The 20,522-nt window shown below is 37.2% G+C and overlaps 1 protein-coding gene across 1 annotated transcript; it reads right to left on the minus strand.

Annotated features, from left to right (window-relative positions):
- Positions 1 to 6,816: 6,816 nt before the first annotated feature.
- On the minus strand, positions 6,817 to 15,913 carry JCHAIN (joining chain of multimeric IgA and IgM). The gene is made up of 4 exons (XM_059396733.1): positions 15,749 to 15,913; positions 11,374 to 11,500; positions 8,419 to 8,499; positions 6,817 to 7,768 (listed from the first exon to the last, which is right to left on the minus strand). Exons 1-4 carry the CDS (start codon positions 15,810 to 15,812, stop codon positions 7,564 to 7,566), a joined length of 477 nt encoding a protein of 158 aa, XP_059252716.1. The 5' UTR covers positions 15,813 to 15,913; the 3' UTR covers positions 6,817 to 7,563.
- Between the last annotated feature and the right edge of the window lie 4,609 nt (positions 15,914 to 20,522).

Here is a 20,522-nt window from a genome sequence, read left to right on the forward strand (position 1 = left end):
AAAAAAGCTTATGTATTATATTTCATAAATCAGCCACCAGGGGACAACAGAGGTTTCGAATATTCACGCTGTAGTTCCTAAGCAATTCCTGAAGAGCCACTGCACCTGGGAATTTGAGACCTATTATTTCCCCTAATGCATCCCAGAACTACTTAATCAGAATCTCTTGGGGGTGGGGTCCAGCAATCTATTACAATAAGTCCTCCAGGTGAGTTTGTGCATTCTAGAGTTTGAGAATCCCTGATCTAATACATGTTTACATTTTTTCCCTGATTTGTTCCCCAGGCAGAAAGAAGAGCCAAAACACAATTAACACAGTGTAGCCACAGCATTTACAGAAGGTTAGTTTACAGGAGGTTAGCTGTCCTAAGTGATATATATATGTTATGTATATTGGGGTTTTGTATTAAAAAAAAAAAGTCTGTAAGTTGTGGTCTCAGGACCCCCGGGGTCACAGAAAGACCGGGGGTGTCTGAGTGTGACAGAGCTCCCAGGTATGGGAGCAGGGAAGCCGGCTGCAGAGACAGAGCTGAGCAGTGAACTCTAAACTAGGGATTCCCTTAAACCCTGATGGAAGGCAGAATCAGGTCACTGCTCTTCCGGCCCCTGCCCAAAGGAAACTCACCTTCCTCTTCTGGGAGGAGCCGCATGGGAGCACACAGCAGGAATCTGCTGGGTTTGGAGACTCCAAACAGGGCGGTGCCCCATAGCTAGAAACGCTCACTGGCATGCTGGGTGAGCACAGACCACTGCTGGAGGGAGACCAGGGAGATGGGAGGGATGGACTGCTTTTCTCTGAGGGTGCACTGAGGAGTGGGGCCGTAAGGTCTCCACTCCTCTGGGCTGGAGACTGGGGGAGGCCACCATTTCCATTCCCATCCTCCAAAGCTCTATAGAAAGCGATCAAGGGACAAAAGCTGCTCCTAAGAGCAAACCCGAGCAGATTACTTAGCCTGGCCCTTGGCAAGGACGGTGCAATTGCACCTGGGGCAAAGACATTTGAGAATCACTGCAACAGCCCTGTCCCTCAGAAGACCAGCAAGAACATCCAGCCAAGACCAAGTACATCAATCAATGAGAACTGCAGAACTCCAGAGCTGGGGAAAGCAACACAGACTTCATGGCTTTTTTCCCCATGATACTTTAGTCTTTCAAAATTAAATTTTTTTAACCTTGTATTTTCTTATTCCTTTTTTTTAATTTTTCCTCTTTCCTATTTTAACTTTTTAAAACTATTTTATCTTATCAATACCTTTTTAAAAAATCTATTTTAATTTTCATTGTTATAGTTATCCATTGTATTTAATCTTAATTTTTGTACACATATAGGGTTGTTTTTTTTTTTTCTTTAAAATTTTGGGATACAGGGGCACCTGGCTGGCTCAGTGGGTTAAAGTCTCTGCCTTCAGCTCAGGTCATGATCCCAGGGTCCTGGGATCAAGCACCGCATCGGGCTCTCTGCTCTGCAGGGAACCTGTTTCCCCCTCTCCCTCTGCCTGCCTCTTTGCCTACTTGTGATCCCTGTCTGTCAAATAAGTAAATAAAATTTAAAAAAATTTTTTGGATACAATTTCTTCTAATAGATTAAAATATACCCTAAATTTAGCACATGGCATTGTTCTAGTCTCCAGCCTGATCACATTCTTTCCTCTTTTTTTTTTCCTTTCTTTTTTCAGTCAACTTCTTACCTTATCAATTACTTTTTTAGAATCTTCTTTTGTTTTCACCTTTACAGTCATATTCCATCCCTTCATTGTGTTTACCCTTATTTATGTATATGTATGTTTTTCTTTCTTTAAAATTTTGGCAGGTAGTTTCTTCTAACAGACCAAAATACACCCAAAATCAAGTGCATGGCTCTGTTCTATTAACCAGTCATATACATATATATATTTTTTTCTTTTGTCTCACGTTATTCTCCCCCAGTATCAGATATCTTCTGATTTGGTTGGTGTTTTTCTGGAGTCATTGCTACCCTTTTAGTATTTTGTTCTCTTATTCATCAATTCTTATCTGGATAAAATGACAAGGTGGAAAAACTCACCAGAAAAAAAGGAAGAGGCGGTACTTGTGGCTGGGGACCTAATCAATACAGACATTAGTAATATGTCAGAACTAGAGTCCAGAATGATGATTATCAAGGTGCTAGCTGGGCTTGAAAAAAGCATGGAAGATATTAGAGAATCCCTGTCTGGAGAAATAAAATCAATTTCTGGAGAAATAAAAGAACTAAAATCTAACCAAGTTGAAATAAGAAAGGGTATTAATGAGGTGCAATTAAACAAAAATGGAGGTTATCACTGCTAGGATAAAAGAGGCTCAAGAGAGAATTAGTGACATAGAAGACCACATGATGGAGAAGAAAGAAGCTGAGCAAAAGAGAGACAAACCACTACCGGGCCATGAGGGGAGAATTCGAGAGATAAGTGATACCATAAGATGAAAAAATACTAGAATAATTGGGAACCTAGAAGAAGAAGAAAGAGAGGTGGACAGAAGATATATTGGAGCAAATTATAGGAGAGAATTTCCCTAATTTGGCAAAGGGAACAAACATCAAAATCCAGGAGGCACAAAGAACCCCAATCAAAATCAATAATAGTAGGTCCACACCCCATCATCTAATAGTAAAACTTACAAGTCTCAGTGACAAAGAGAAAATCCTTAAAGCAGGCTGGGACAAGAGGTCTGTAACATACAATGGTAGAAATATTAGATTGGCAGCAATCCTCAGAGATCTGGCAGGCCAGAGAGGGCTGGCATGAAATATTCAGAGCACTTATGATACCCCAATAGGCTGTCACTGAAAATAGAAGAAGAGAAAAAAAGCTTCCAAGACAAATAAAAACTGAAAGAATTTGCAAACACCAAACCAGCTCTACAGGAAATATTGAAAGGGGTCCTCTAAGCAAAGAGAGAGACAAAAAGTAACAGACCAAAAAGGAACAGAGACAATATACAGTAACAGTTACATACAATAGCACTAAATTCATATCTCTCAATAGTTATCCTGAATGTGAATGGGCTAAATGCCCAATTAAAAGACACAGGGTATCAGAATGGATAAAAAAACAAGACCCATCAATATGCTGTCTACAAGAAATTCATTTTAGACCCAAAGACAACTCCAGATTAAAAGTGAAGGGGTGGAAAACCATTTACCATGCTAATGGACATCAAGAGAAAGCTGGGGTGGTGATTCTTATATCAGATAAATTAGATTTTAAGCCAAAGTCCATAATAAGAGATGGACTATTTCACACTCAAAGGGACTGTCCAACAAGAAGATCTAACAACTTTAAATATCTATGCCCCTAACATGGGAGTAGCCCACTATATAAACCAATTAATTAAAAAATCAAAGAAGCACTGATAATAATACAATAATAGTAGGGACTTTAACACCCTCTTCACTGGAATGGACAGATCTTCTAAGCTAAAGTTCAACAAGGAAATAAAGGCTTTAAATGGCACACTGGAGAAGATGGAATCACAGATATATTCAGAACATTCCATCCCAAAGCAACAGAATACACATTCTTCTCTAGTGCACATGGAACATTCTACAGAATAAGATCACATCCTGGGTCATAGATCAGGTTTCAATTGGTACCAAAAGATTGGGATCATCCCCTGCATTTTTTCAGACCAAAATGCTCTGAAACTAGAACTCAATCACAAAAGGAAAATTGGAAAGAACTCAAATACATGGAGGCTAAAGAGCATCCTACTAAAAAAATGAATTGGTCAACCAGGAAATTAAAGAAGAATTGAAAAAATTCACAGAAACAAATGAAAACACAACTGTTCAGAATCTATGGGACATAGAAAAGGTGGTCCTGAGAGGAAAGTATATGGCAATACAAACCTTTCTCAGAAATGAGAAGGGTCTCAAGTATACAACCTAACCCTACACCTAAAGGAGCTTGAGAAAGAACATCAAAGAAAGCCTAAACTCAGCAGGAGAAGAGAAATCATAAAGATCAGAGCAGAAATCAATGAAATAGAAACCAAAAGAAGAGTACAACAAATCAACAAAACTAGGAGCTAGTTCTTCGAAAGAATTAATAAGATTGATAGATCCCTGGCCAGACTTATCAAAAAGAAAAGACAAAGGACCAAATTTATAAAATCAGGAATGAAAAAGGAGAGATCACAACCAACACCAAAGAAATACAATTATAAGAACATAATATGAGCAACTACACACAAGCAAACTTGACAATTTGGGAGAAATGGATGCATTCCTAGAGACATATAAACTGGGAAGAAATAGAAAACCTGAATAGACCCATAACCAGTAAGGAAATTGAAGCAGTCATCAAAAATCTCCCGGCAAATAAGAGCCTAGGGCCAGACAGCTTCCCACAGGAAATGTACAAAACATTTAAAGAATTAATACCTATTCTCCTGAGTCTGTCCCAAAAAATAGAAATGGAAGGAAAACTTCAAAACTCATTTTATGAGGCCAGAATTACCTTGATCTGAAAACCAGACAAAGATCCCATCAAAAAAGAGAATTACAGACCAATAACCTTGATGAACACAGATGCAAAAATTGTCACCAAAATACTAGCCAATAGGATCCAACAATGCATTAAAAGGATTATTCACCATGACAAGTGGGATTTATTCCTGGGCTGCAAGCTTGGTTCAACATCTGCAAATCAGTCGATATAATACATTAATAAAAGAATGAACAAGAACCATATGATCCCCTCAATAGATGCTGAAAAGCATTTGACAAAGTGGGGCATCCTTTCTTGATCAAAACTCTTCAAAGTGTAGGGATACAGGGTACAGACTTCAATATCATCAAAGCCATCTATGAAAAACCCACAGCGAATATCATTCTCAGTGGAGAAAAACTGAGAGCTTTTTCCCTAAGGTCAGGAACATTGCAGGGATGTCCACTATCACCACTGCTGTTCAACATAGTACTAGAAGTCCTAGCCTCAGCAATCAGACAACAAAAAGAAATTAAAGGCATCCAAATTGGCAAAGAAGAAGTCAAAATATCACTCTTTGCAGATGATGTGATACTTAATGTGGAAAACCCAAAAGACTCTACTCTAAATCTGCTACAACTCATACAGGAATTCAGTAAAGTGTCAAAATATAAAATCAATGCACAGAAATCAGTTGCATTTCCATACACCAGAGGTCAGGAAGAAACCAAAGAAACAAGCAGGCCCACTCCATGCTGGTAGGTGGCAATTTTAATAATAGCAAAGGAAACTTTTATATGAGACTTGTCTTGGGCAGCAACAGGAAGAATGGATCCCCGCACCTGCCTGCCAAATCGTAAAATCTTATAAAGAGAACATAACTGGCTCAAGCATGTATACTATGCAAGTATTTTCAACACCACATCAGTATCTCAAGGCAATGTCCTTGGAGCAGCCTCCAGGAGTGGGATAGGCTAGCAGAACCAGAACATTCCAGAGACAGGGAGGGGGAGAGAAGCCTCTAAGTGCCCAGGTGCAGCTCACGAGTCAATCAGTGGTCACATCTTTTTTGACCACATTCCCCAACAGTAAGTGCCCCATAAATTCTCGTAACACTTTGGGCCCTATTTGTTTGTCTTTATGAGATTCTGTTAAATGATTGTCCTTTTTTTTTTTTTTTTTTTTTGGACAGAGATCACTAGGCAGAGAGGCAGGCGGGGGGGCGGGGGGAGCAGACTCCCCGCTGAGCAGAGAGCCTGATGTGGGGCTCGATCCAGGACCCTGAGATCATGACTGAGCTGAAGGCAGAAGCTTTAACCCACTGAGCAACCCAGACGCCCCAAATGATTGTTGTTTTTATGTGTATGTCTTGTCTCCTCAAGTAAACTGTATTCATGCTCATTCATTCAACAAACATGTACTGAGCACCTCAATGGACCAAGCACTATTCTGGGTGCTGGGGATACATCACTGAGTAAATTTATAAAAATGCCCACCCTTGTGGACCTTACACTCTAGTTGTAGGGAGAAACTATAAAATGGTAAATAAGTAAATTATATGGTCCACAAGAGGGTAATACGTATACAGGGAGAAGTAAACCAGGATAAGGAAACAGAGTTTACAGTTCTGAAAAACACGGTGAGCTTCATGAGAAGCCGACAACTGAGCAGACAGACGCCTAGGGAGTGAGTGGTACTGTTTGGAGCACACTTAATCACAGCTTAATCGCCAAAAAGTGTAGCACAGTTCCTTGCATGGCATAATTATTTAGTAAATGTTTACTAATTAGATAAAATTTTTAAAACTTGGCTAAAACCACACACTAGATTAGTCAAGAATGATGTGTCTTTCGTGCATCAACTATGATTCCTACGGAAGCACTAGAGTCTCCAAGCTTTATCCCCCCAAAACAACAACAACAAAAAGCCCGACACTGAAAAATCCATATGAACACAGTAGAAGTTATGAGTAATTACTGTTCCCACTTAAAAAAAGAAAAAAAAAGGAACAATGCCTCTTCAGGAAACTGACTTTTACCAAACAGTCTCCTGTTATTTTAAACCCCGAGTCAGCATTTACTTTCCACAGAACCCTTGGGTATCTATGTCAGTTGGCCTTGGGCTTTCTGCCATGAGAAATTTTATGTGCCATGGTAAACACTATGTTTGTCAAGAGGGACCTTGCCTTTTCATTTAATTTTAGGCTTAAATGACAAAGCTACTTCAAATATGTGCATGTATGAATTCAGTGATTAATGCATAATTATACCATACTTATGAATTGCTCATCAGCAATAAATTGTATTTTACCTTACATGCAATGAAGTTAACACGAGTAAACTTTTCAATAAATTATTTCACACAGATATATGCTTATGAATCTATTTAATTGTTTAAGCTGTGCTAGAGAATACATATTTTGGATACATACTTCATTAGATACAGTTACAGCATAGATGATTTCCAATGGGAATTTCTTACACTCTCTGATTATCAAAAAGAGTCTGTATCATCTGTCGCCAAATCTGTACTATGTCAAAGTATATTTTTTCAATTATGCATTTAATTATGTCACTTGCGGCTCATTGGTTTCATAAAGGGAGACCCCATTTTAAATTATTTTTGCAATTATTTCCAAAACATATTTTCCAATTATTATTTTTCTAGTGAAGACATGTAATTGACCTTTGTTTACACATAAATTTTCTCTGCACGTGATACTTTTTAAAAAGAGAAGAGTGTGGAAGGTGCAAAAGCTGTGGCTCTCCAAGGCAAGGCCAAAAAAAATAGTGAAATTTGATTATGTCTTCTGATTTTTAGTCTTTGAGTTTTAGTTTATCCTTTTGTCTATTTTTAAATGCTAGAAATTAAATTCTCAAGGTCATATAACCCTCTGGGCAAGGACTATGAGAGATTTTAATACTTAGAGTGAGAACATATAGCTGAAAAGTAATTTCAATAAAAATAATAGTTACTATTTCTATTTGGGGGGATAGTTTTATATTAACAAAAAAAATCACTTTTTCAAATTCATTGGTAGTAAATACATGAACTTTCTGGATCAAAATGAAGAGCCTTTCAAGAAAAGGAGCTGTGCGATCAGCAATGACTTAAATTAGTCGGGGTAGCAGGAATCCGGGGTCAAGGCTGTTTGCACCATTTTGGTCTGACCGCCATACGTAAAAGGGACCCAATTCGTGTAGCACTTGTTTCTGTCGTACGTGTAGCAGGTCTCACTGTCTTCGTCACAGAGATTGCTCTGGGAGGCAATAACTATTTGATTGTCCAGCTCCACTTCTACAGGATCACATTTTTTACAGCTGAAAAACAAATGCATTCATTAGACAATCCCCGTCAACTGTTGTCTCGGAATATGAGTGAATATTCGTTTCTATCCAAAATTAGCAGCTCTTGCTCATAACTCCTTTCAGACCTCAGCTACTCTACGGAATAGGTAATGGGATTTTTCAACCTTTAATATAAAAGAATTAGTTGAAAGTAAACAATATAATTAATGATATAATATGATTGTTTTGTCTATGCCATACAACAACTTCTACTCTCTTGGGTTTCTCCCACCTGTACACTGGGATTAAACAAGTTCTTTACAGTAACAAGGAAGGCAGAATATTTTTAAGAAAAAGAAGTATTTGATGTTGGATTCTATAGCTTCCAAAGAAACAGCTGCATATTAATATGTCTGAAATCTAATTACTTAACTTAAGACAAATTGGCCCTTCCGTACTACTGACAATAAGTTCTTATTCAGAATAAATTCATAGCTAACCTTTATCTGTGATAAAGTTTTATAAATTTATAATATCTAATAATTAACATAGAAATTAACATACTCAAAAGCTCAAATTGTATCGGTAAATGTTTATACCCCATATTTTCAGAAACATTGCTACTAACAAATATAAAGTTATTAACGTCCATATCTATATTAGCATGAAGGAAAATCTCTTACAGGTCAGACAAATGGTACACAAAATTGGTTCTCACTGGTGAGGTGGGATCAGAGATATTCTCCCGGTTGTTTAGAGGAACACTACAAAAAAAAGAAAGAAAATAAATCAAAACAATGAAATGAACAGATACTGCTTTTTTAGTAATAGGTATATTGCTGGGACAGCATTTTCTATTTCATCAGGAATTTAGCACATTTAGCACTTTATAACACTAAAACCACTCTACAGTAATACTATTAGTCAGATTTCACAGTAATTTGCATATTTTAAACATTTCCCATTCAAAGTGAACCTCACAGAAACTCCTCTGTCAAGGATCATTGCTCACTTGGCAAAGCCCTGCTTTTCCTTCAAAAATCAACTCAAGTTTTCCCCTTTTCATGATGATCCAGCCTCACTCCTGAACAAACTCCTCCTCTTACATCTCGTTGAAGTTCACACATCTTTTTTTTTTTTAAGATTTTTTATTTATTTATTTGACAGACAGAAAGGCAGAGAGGCAGGCAGAGAGAGAAAGGAGGAAGCAGGCTCCCTGCTGAGCAGAGAGCCTGATGTGGGGCTCGATCCCAGGACTCTGGGATCATGACCTGAGCCAAAGGCAGAGGCTTTAACCCACTGAGCCACGCAGGTGCCCTGAAGTTTACATATCTTTATTATAAGTGCCATATAGTTTCTTGTCTGTAGAGAAGTTGCTTCCCCAGATTACATAAGTTCTTTGAGGCAAAACCATTTACGTTTTCTCGGTGCTTTTCTAGATGTGTGACATGTAGAATATGTTCAATATTTATGGAATAAACGGACAGACATTATTATCCATATTTATGGAATACCGAAATTATAAACCAGAGATCTCAATGACCTATCCAAGTTCACATAACAACTAAGTAGTAAAACTGTAACTGGACTCCAGACTTCCTGATTGGATGATGTTCCATGAAAAATTAGGTAACATCAAATAGTTGAGGTAATTTCATTAATTTTACATTTTTTCTTTTTTTATTCTTCATTTTTAAATTTTTTGTTATGTTATGTTAGTCACCATACATTACATCATTAGTTTTTGATGTAGTGTTCCATAATTCATTGAGTACAACACCCAGTGCTCCGTGCAATCCGTGCCCTCCTTAATACCCATCACAGGGCTCACGCATCCCCCCGCCCCCTCCTCTCTAAAACCCTCAGTTTGTTTCTCAGAGTCCACAGTCTCTCATGGTTTGTCTCTCCGTCTTATTCCCCCCGCCTTCATTTTTCCCTTCCTTCTCCTAATGTCCTCCATGCTCTTCCTTATGAGTCACAAATAAATGAAACCATATGATAATTGACTTTCTCTGTTTGACTTATTTCATACAGCATAATTTCCTCCGGCCCCGTTGTGTTGATGCAAAAATACATGCCATCATTCCTCCTCACATGCCCCCCTCCCTACCAAATGACACAAAGGAAAAGGTGAGGGCGGATTTAGCAGTACCGTCTACAAAGATACCGAGTCAAGCCCTTAGATCCCATTCCTGGGTGCCCCCTCTCTGTAATGACCCACATCTAATCCATCCCACAGTTCTGCTGATTCTGGTTCTTTGCAATCTGTGCACTTCGTTCCAGACACTGCCATTCCTCTCCTATATAACAGCAGTTTCCTCTTTTAGTCTTGACCCCTGCAATGTATTAACCACATTCTTGCCAAAATGGCATCTAAAATACAAGCCCCATGTTCTTCTCGGCTTTACCCCCACAGTGTCCCCACCCAGAGAAGACCACAGAAGGCACTGATGATCCACCTGCAGCTCGCCAGCCCCCTCTCTCCCCGCGGCCACCCTCGTTAAACACCAGCTGGAAACACTTGCTTGCAATTCCACAAACTTGCCATGTTTTTCTCATCTCCGAGTCTTAACAACCACAAAATACCCAGAGTTCTAACATTTATGAAGTACTTGCAATGTGCCTGGTACTATGGGAAGTGCATTCTATGGTGATCTCATACAATCGGCACGGCAACTGTCTCCTTTGCCTGGAATGATCTGCCTTACCTACCAACCCTGTCGTTCCCCACACGCTGGGCCAGGTAACCGCCACTGGGTCACTCCCACTGGGCCAGCTAACCGCCGCTGCCTTCGCATACTCCAACACCCCTGCCTGCCTCCCACTACCGCCCAGGACTGGACCCGGTGCCCCTCCTCAGTGCTCCCACAACACCTTCATTGATTCCTGTCACAGCATTTACAATACGGCATTGCAATTCCTTTTAAGTTGTTTAAAATTCCCTCCTAGACTGTAAACTATTTGATGGCATGGACTGTGTTTTATATAAATTGTTGTATCACCAGCTCCAATCCTCAGTGGCGTTCAGTTGCCCTCAGTAAATGTTTGCTGAATGAATGAATTAATAAATCTCTTCTTTATTAGATTGTAAAGGCTCTAGTAATATCAGAAGAAGCCTTGAATAATGAGAAAGATAATAAACATGTATGAGTACTACTTTGGGTTTTTAAACAATGTCCTAGATGCTTTTTTCTATTAGCATATTTAATTTTGTCCATTTAGCATATTTAATCCTCACATAAAGTATATGTGTATCTACACATACATAGATAATATCTATGGAAACAGGTTCATGTAAGTATTACACATCAAAAAGAAGAGTAGAGAGGCTCCTGGGTGGCTCAGTTGATGAAGTGACAGACCCTTGATTTCCACTCAGGTCATGATTTTAGGTTTGTTAGATAGAATCCCACATCAAGCTACATGCCCACCCTGCTAAGACTCTCTCTCCCGCTCTCTCTGCCTCTCTCCCCACCCTACTCTCTCTCTCTCCCTAAAAGAAGAAGAAGAAGAAGAACTAGTAGTAGTAGTAGTAGAGACATAGGTATTACAGTCAATACATTCAAACAATGGCTAATATCAGATAGTATCTCTGCTTACGACATGAAAAAATAAAAGAAATTTAAAGAGCCACGTACATAATTCTGATGTTTCTCTCTATAATGTCTTCATTAGGGTCTTCGGGAGAAGGGATGATCCTGGAAGTGATCCGGACACACTGACATTTGTTGTCAGCAAGAACAGTCATTCCATCTCCGTCTTGGGCTTGAGAAATAAAACATATTAAAAAGAAAGGGAGAAAGGGAGGTAGGGAAGGAAAAAATGAAACAAGATGGGATCGGCAGGGAAACAAACCATAGGAGACTCTTAATTTCACAAAACAAGCTTAAGGTTGCTGGGAGGTAGCGGGGTGGGGGTTATGGTCATTGGGGAGGGTCTGTGCTATGTTGAGTGCTGTTAATTGTGTAAGACTGACGATTCACAGACCTGTACCCCTGAAGCAAATAATCCACTATATGTTAATAAAAATAATTTTTAAAAAAAGAAAGGGGGGAAAGGTATTTCTGTACTTTTATTGGGTCAGTTTATCTTTTTTCCAGTAGAAAAACTAAGTTTTATAATTGATCAGTTTCAGTTTTCTCCATTTTTGTCCTCTTTCCTAATCTGACATGCTAAGTGGAATCTCACAGCGTCGTGAAGGAAATCCAAATGCACTTCAGACAAATTGTTTTCTTTTTCTCTTGGCCCCATCTGTGGGAACCTGGGCTAAAAGAATTCTAGTTTTCATCTAATGTTTTTAATAGAGGCACAGCTCTGAATAATGTAGCCTTACAAATATCAGTGCCAAATGACAAAATGATAGAGAAAAAAAATCTAGACTAGATGTCTCTCACTTCAAAGTAATAATTCAAAAGTGAACAACAAATAATATTAGCCTTTATAAGTCCCAGTTAGAAGTGTCACATCCTTCCTGAACTCCCACTTACATTCTTTTTTTCTCCTTAGATTGGATTACAGTTAAGAACAGGCACATTTTCCCCCAAGATAACCCTACATTTTTGTGAGATGTTTAAATATTCTTTAATGCAATTTTCCTAAACTTAATTGTATTCTTCTTTTTCATAATAATAACAAGGCTATCATGGCATAATGATTCAATCAAATAAACTAATAAGTGTTATATTTATTAATATTTCCTATAGGAATTATTTTAAAAGATATAGACGCAAAGTGCTATGAACTTACAAAAACAATTTAGAAAATACTGTGAGGTACAAGCTCTACTTGTACCTCATATTAATATAATATGCTGCTTACAGAAAAAATAGTAAGTGAATGGATACACAGATGACCATTAAAGCCTTAACTCCAAGTATCAACATTTATTGTCGAATCTGAATATTGGACAAAGAGGTCTGGGAATTGTTGCAAGGAAGAAGCAAAGAAAATTTCACATTATCTGGACTCAGATCAGTTAACAAGCATTTGAAGAATCAATAACAACTTTATCAGTGCTAATTAAACAATAATGATGATGTTTGATATATTTTTGTTTTGTTTTTAAATTAAACTTTTTAAAATCATTGTAAATTCACATGCGGTAATAATAAATACTAAAAAGAGAACACATATCTATTTTACCCAATTTCTCCCAGTGGTAACATCCTGAAAAACTATAGTACAATTTCCCAACTAGAATACTCAATTTGATAGAATTTACCAATGTTAGCTTTTAGTCAGTGTAGGGTACTTAAAACAAACTTATACTCCACTACCATAAAATTAACCTACTAAATATGTTTTTATTTCTATAATTTTAACTTTAATCTTAATTTTAAATGACCTTTAAAATCTCTCCCATCAAGTCTCAACTTAAAAATATATATATTTAACACATTAATTGAAGTTACAAAGGTTAAATGATCAGGATAGATATAATTGTAACTGGAAGTCTAATTATTTCAGAGGTGTCCCAAAGCAGAGAGGACCTAATTGCAGTATTTCAGTCTTGATGATAACAGTCATTACAAAAACATTTAAGACCATTGTTTTGTACTTCTGTTGGAAGTACTTTACTATGCATTATTATGGCATTATTCATAACTTCTTAATACATCTTCTGATAAAAGTATATATAGTACTGGAGAAGAAACATTATGAATACAAGACAATAATATAACTCTTAACATTTTGAAAAGAATAAGACGACTTAAATGGGGTCCTCTTCCCTACTCCTATATTCATGACTCTTAAATATTTGTTTTTATTTTTTTATTTAAATTCAATTAGTTAACATATAGTGTATTATTAGCTTCAGAGATAGAGTTTAGTGATTCATCAGTTGCATGTAACACCCGGTGCTCGTCACATCAAGTGCCCTCCTTAATGTCCATCCCCCAGTGACCCCGTCCCCTCCCCCACCTCTCCTCCAGCAACCCTCAGTTTGTTTCCCGTAGTTAAGAGTCTCTTATGGTTTATCTCTCTCTCTGATTTCATCTTATTTTATTAAATGTTGTTCTCAATAAAATACAAATGAATGTGTAATGCCTAACAAAAATACAGATTGAGTCAAGTATGTGACTTGACTACTAAAGTCTTAAATAGAAAATTTCAATATTTTATTTTTAGTATAAAATTTATTTTCTTACCAGAAACCTAGGAAAAAAACCATTAATTTTTATTACTATTTACTGTTACTAAATAAAAATATCAGGCAGTCTACTATATCTACCAGGAAATGTACAAATACAGTCAATTCACCAAGCCTTAAAAGTTTCTAACATTCTCACTTACTGGCAATATTTTTCCAAATAAACTTGCGTTATAGATTGTGCCTTGCTTTACTCCAAGAGTACCTGAGACATAGCAGGTGCCCAATAAATATTTGTTAAATTTAATTCAGTTCAAACAAATAAAATATACTTAACAACACACAGTAGATATGAACATAATGAGTTTACTAAAGGGTGATTCTCCAATATAGGCAGAATAAGATAGAAGTTAGAACCATGGGCTATAGGGTGAGATGGCCTGGGTTCTACATGTTTGCTGTGTGACTGTAGGTAAGTTACATTGCCTCTCTGAAGATCAGTGGATTCAACTATATGTTAGAAATATTTTTTTTAAGATTTTATTTATTTATTTGACAGAGAGAGACAGTGAGAGAGGGAACACAAGCAGGGGGAGTAGGAGAGGGAGAAGCAGGTTTCCCGCCAAGCAGGGAGCCTGATGTGGGCCTCGATGCAGGTCTTGATCCCAGGACCCTGGAATCACGACCTAGCCAAAGCAGACACTTAACGACTGAGCCACCCAGGCACCCCTATATGTTAGAAATATTAATAGTACTTACCCTCAAGTGGTTATTGTGAGAATTAAAAGGAATAGTATATGTAAAGCCATTAGCATAATGCCTGGAAAATAGTATGTACTCAATGATAGATCTTTTATATATGTTTTACATATGTTTATAGGTATATAAACATGTTCATGAACATTTATTTACATATATAGATACATATACTGTACCTGTTTTAATACTACTATCTTTTTGTTTAAAATATTATTAGATATGCATTATTTCGGGACACCTGGGTGGCTCAGTGGGCTAAAGCCTCTGCCTTCAGCTCAGGTCATGATCTCAAGGTCCTGGGATTGAGTCCTGCATCGGGCTCTCTGCTCAGCAGGGAGCCTGCTTCCTCCTCTCTCTTTGCCTACCTCTCTACCTACCTGTGATCTCTCTCTGTCAAATAAATAAATAAAATATTTAAAAAAATAAATGCATTATTTCTAATGCTAAATTAGTATAAAAATATATGTAAAATGACTATTCTTAATTACATCATACCCTGTTCTGAAATAAGAGTAAACTCAGTAAGTGTTAGAAAACATCAGGCCAAATTACATCACTTCTAACTCATTACCCTTCTAGATGACAATTATTACATCTGTATTCAGAGTGTATTCCATTCTCTACAGTAGTTTCAAAGGTTAGTAAACAAAACAACCAAAGTTACGCCAGGGAGACATAGGCAACCTGTACAAGACTAAACACTGTTAAATTATCATACTATCAGGCTCAGATTCAGGAAAATGGTTAGAACTAGTATCAGTCTCTCTAGGGAAGTAAAAGCCCAATGCATCCCATATGGTAGTTATAGTAATTATTACTTCATTCTCCAGAATATTCATTTAAGATACTCAAGAAGAGGATTACTGATTTTCAAGATTTAAAATGGATATTTATGTAAGTATAGCTATCCATTCTTATTCACAAATATATATTTTCTTATTCTCTAAGTTATAGTAGGTAAACAAATAAGAGAAAAAAGAATAAAAAGAATTACAGTGAGTCTTCTCTGCATAAAGATCACTGCCCATAGAAAGATTAAGGCATGTTAGAAAAAGTAGCCAGCTGGTTAGCTAACCAAACCAAACATAAAAGTTTAAATCTAAAAAGCAGATCTGTGTTCCATTTTTCCTTTTACGTGGGTTAATTTTCAAAATAGCACGTACCTGTTACCAGAACAGCCTTAACAAAAATGGCTAGGACTCCACAGAAAAACAAAGGGCTCCTCATCTTGACTTCAATCCTTTTGAGAAACCGAAGCTGAAAAGTCAGGGCTAAGGTGTGTGATCTATAAGGACTGTGCAAATGATGGTGCTTCTGCTTTCTTAAAATAACACTCCCAGGCAGTTAACAAACTAAAAACAATCACAGTTGTGGTTGGAGTCAGAAATTTAAATGCTGCCCTGTACAGAGCTGTATGTCCCAGGTTTCTGTATTTTCTTCCATAGTATCTCCCCAAAAGCCATACTTTGATGCAGTAACTCTTTATTTTACAATGACTCTATAAAATTAGACATGAATATTATTAATAACTTCAAGACATAAGTACATTAAGAATGTTTAAATGGGGGTTCTCAACTTTAGTTCTTAGAAAATAAAGTTTCAAATCAAATATAGGACATTTGTTGTGCCTAGAGCAGTAAATGAAGGCACGAGAAGAAGGAGAAATTAATTAAAGCCTTTCAAGGTCCCAGTTGTACCTTATGTCAACTTTTTCTCCTAGTCTTTAATTAACCAAGTTACCAGATTTGAATATACATATTATACATGACATATATAATATATACATAATATGGTTGCTTTCAGTTACTTTATAAACTCAAACACAAAATTGGAATTTGAAACAGATGGATACTAGATGTATCAGTTGCCATGGTTTAATTTGATAGCATTAAGGCAGACCTTGTGTCTGATACTGGCTTTGGAATGATAAGCCCATGAAATGATTTTCATCTGGGATGCCTCAACAGAAAACTTAATCACTGCAGTATTTCTGTGATTTTTTGTTATTAATTAGTGTCAAAAAGCAAACAAACAAACAAGTAAACAAAACCTTGAGCTTTTGGACTGGATATTCCCCCTACCCTCTGCCCCAACATGTTAGAATTTCCTATCTCTTAGGGTTGGTTCCAGGAACATGTTGTTTATATATCTACATATGCAACATCAATTATGTTACTTTTGGTTCTCAGTTCTCTAATTTTTTAAGGGTCTCCTAAAATCTTGAGAGGCACTAAAGAAATGCTTCAGGATCAAGTAGGCAAGCAGATGTCATAGCTAAGAACAGAAGGGGGCAGAATGAAAACTAATTATTAAAGGCTCGCACATAATTATTAAAGGCTCCAATCTTGTACCGAATGTCTAACATGAACAAAGCCCCATAGATAATAAACACGTAATATTACTACACTGTCAAACTTTACTGTCATTTTAACTTCTACTATCATAGGGCTTAGAAACTATTTGGTGTTAAGGAAAACATACTGGATTCACAAGAACAATTGTATCTATTAGGGGGAAAAAACAAATCTGAAAATACATTACTTTAATGTATGGCCAGGATGTCAAAACAAGTATCAACACTTAAGAGCTCTTCATCTCTAACTGTAGTTCCAAATAACTGATTTATTCATTCACTCCAAAACAGAGTAATTAGAAGTACTCTTTTTTAAAAAGTCATTATTTCCTTGAAAATAAACTCAAGTCTAGATTTCTCCCCCAAAGCAAGTTGGATGAATCTTTGGGGACAAAAAGTTTCCCCAAAGCTTATTTTTATAAAAGCAAATAGTAGTTTATGCATAATTACTATGCCAAAGAAAAGCTCTACATTTGATGTTTCTAGGCTTTTAATCTTCCAGTTTTGTATTTCTGTTATGTAAATTATTCATCTAAAAGAGAAAAAAATAAAATAAAATAAAAATAAGGGTGGAGACCCAAGTGGCACCTTTGCCACCCAAAGAGAGTTACCAATACCTGAAATATAGGATCAGGACCAGTGTTATCTCCCAGTGTAGTCCAGGGATTATCTTCTCTAGAATCACCTAGAATACTAGTCAAAATACAGATTTCCTGGCTACACCCAATCAGAATCTCTGGAGATGTGACCTTGGAATGTGTATTTTTTAAAAAGCCTTCCAGTTGAGTCTAATGCACAGTGAAGTTTGAAAATTCATAGACTAGAAACATGCGGGGGGAATAATAAATGGCGCTATTATCTATTTATAGAAGATTAAGAGGTTAATAAAGGTAATTTTTAAAACAATAAACAGGGGACACCTGAATGACTCAGTGGGTTGAAGCCTCTGCCTTTGGCTCAGGTCATGATCTCAGGGTCCTGGGATCGAGCCCTGAATCGGGCAGCCTGCTTCCCCCTTCTCTCTCTGCCTGCCTCTCTGCCTGCTTGTGATCTCTGTCTGTTAAATAAATAAATAAATAAATAAATAAATAAATAAATAAATAAAAATCAACAGGCTTACATTGAAAACAACTTAGCTGAAGCTTCTATTTATTTTTACAGTTCTATGCTATAGGCAAATTGTTTCATAATCTTTTTAGCACTAATCAATTATATAAATAACAGGTCCTGGTTTAATCTTTAAGCCATTTCAATCTCCACTTTTAGTTATGTTCTTCCCACCAAAAATGTAAAATGTGAATCGTAGAACACTTCCCATGCAAGTTAGTTAAGTTACTGGGAGCTTAGCCACATTGTTCTAAATTCTTCACCAAAAATGGTTTATTTGTCTATATTCATATATAAGACTGCTGAACGTAAATGGTTCGGTGACAATCATCTGGATTAAAGAGATCCTAAGACAATTTAGTCTCACCTTCTTTACTTCCACTCAAGTTTTGTTTGAATTTCCTATACAGCAGACAGTCTGAGCTCAGCATTTGCTTCAAAACCGTCTGAAATAGGTCAATGCATTACTTCCTCTGGACATAGCTTATTCTGTACTGGGGATAGTCAAACCATGACAAAGACTTGACTCTCTTGGGACACAAAAGACGCTGTCCTTGTTTTGCTTCCATCTCACTGGTGACTCCTTGGCAGTCTCTTGCTGAATTTTCTGGTGAATACAGAGGTTTGATCTTCAGCCTTCTCTTTTTCTCATCTTCTCCTTAATTAACTTTATCTGATCCCATGGCTTTGACTCAGGACATGCCATGACTTTCAAGTGCATAATTCTACACTTTACCTTGCCTGTTGAGCTCCAAACTCCTCCATCCAACTTTCTATTTGATATCTCTGTCTGACAGGTATCCAAAACTTAACCAGGCAAACAGTACTCTAACAATCAAGACACCCTCACACTTCTAATCTGATCTTTTCCTGTCTCTAGCCTTCCTTCTCTCAGTAAATCCACCTGGTTGTTCAAACAAATCCTCTTCTTTGATGCCTTTGTTTTCTTCTCCCCCATATTCAGTTTACCACCACACCCTTTTGGTTTTATTTGAAGAATATATCCCAGATTTATCTGATTCTCTCCATTTTCACTGCCACCCTGGCCCAAGTCTCTATCCTCTAGCCTAGACTACTACAATAGCCTCAGTCATAAAGTTATATTTCCTTTGCCCCAGAATTGGCTACTAGGGCTCACAGCTAATAAACAAGAATGGCTAGGTACCCCAAATTCTAAAAAGGGTCAGATACTTCCTTCAAGGCTTACCAGGAGGAAGAACAGAACTCAACTTATGGCATCAACACCCACCCCCCATTCTTAAGCTCTCTCTTCTAGTCTTTAGAGGACTTTCAAAGGAAAAGGGGAGTAACATCTTTGGAGCTCTTGGTTTTGTGGAAATAGGAATGATTGTGGTAAGACAATTTCCCCCTTTACTCTTTTTTAAATTTTTTTAAAGATATTATTTATTCATTTGACAGACAGAGATCACAAGTAGGCAGAGAGGAAGGCGGGGGAGGGGGGGAAGCAGGCTCCCCACTGAGCAGAGAGTCTGGTGTAGGGCTCAATCCCAGGACCCTGAAGTCATGACCTGAACCGAAGGCAGAGGCTTAACCCACTGAGCCACCCAGGTGCCCCTCCCCCTTTACTCTTGAGAGAGGGAAGGACAGGGTAGTTTTTCCTCCTCAAAGTCAGATGAGGGAAAGATTCAAGAAAATAATTCAAAGAAATCAGGGATTCTGCAAAAAAGGAAAATTGAGAAGCAAGAGAGCATAATAGTTAAGAGAAAGGATTCTGAGTCTGATTGCTTGAGTTTATTACCCAACTTATCATTTACTAGCTGGATGAAATGGGCAAACCTTGAACACTCATGTAATCTCTATCTGTAAAATGGGGATAATAACAATACATATTTCTTAGGATCATTAGGGAACTTAACATGAATTATAACATATAAAGAAGTTAGCAAAGATCTTGGCATATGGTAAGCAGTGATAGTAGTCATTATTATCATCAGAACCACCATCGTGGTCACTCCCTGTTGAGTTACACAAAATGCAAACCCAGCCTGGAGCTATCTACTTTGAGGAAAGCATTCATGGGATAGCTGGACACTTCCCCTTGGGCCGTGGGCACGGAGGAACACAGAAATTGATATGTGTTCATGCTATATGACCCTTATAAGGTATGAACGAAAATGTCTTTAAAAAAAAGCTATAGTAGCCAAAACAGTATGGTGCTGGCATAAAAACAGACACACATAAAATAAAAAACAAACAAATAAGACCAAATACATAGACCAATGGAACAGAATCTTGAGCTGAGTAATAAATTCACACATGTGGCATTAAATATTACTTGGCAAGGGAGATGAGAATATTCAATGGTAAAATGAGAGTCTTTTAAACAAACAGCCTTGAAAAAACTGAATATTCACATGCAAAACTATGAAACTGGACCTCTACCTTCCACCATTCACAAAAATTACCTTCAAATAAATTGACATAAACATAAGACCTAAAACCATAAAACTCCTAGG

The sequence above is a fragment of the Mustela nigripes genome, chromosome 1 (assembly GCF_022355385.1).
Source record: "Mustela nigripes isolate SB6536 chromosome 1, MUSNIG.SB6536, whole genome shotgun sequence".
NCBI lineage: Eukaryota > Metazoa > Chordata > Mammalia > Carnivora > Mustelidae > Mustela > Mustela nigripes.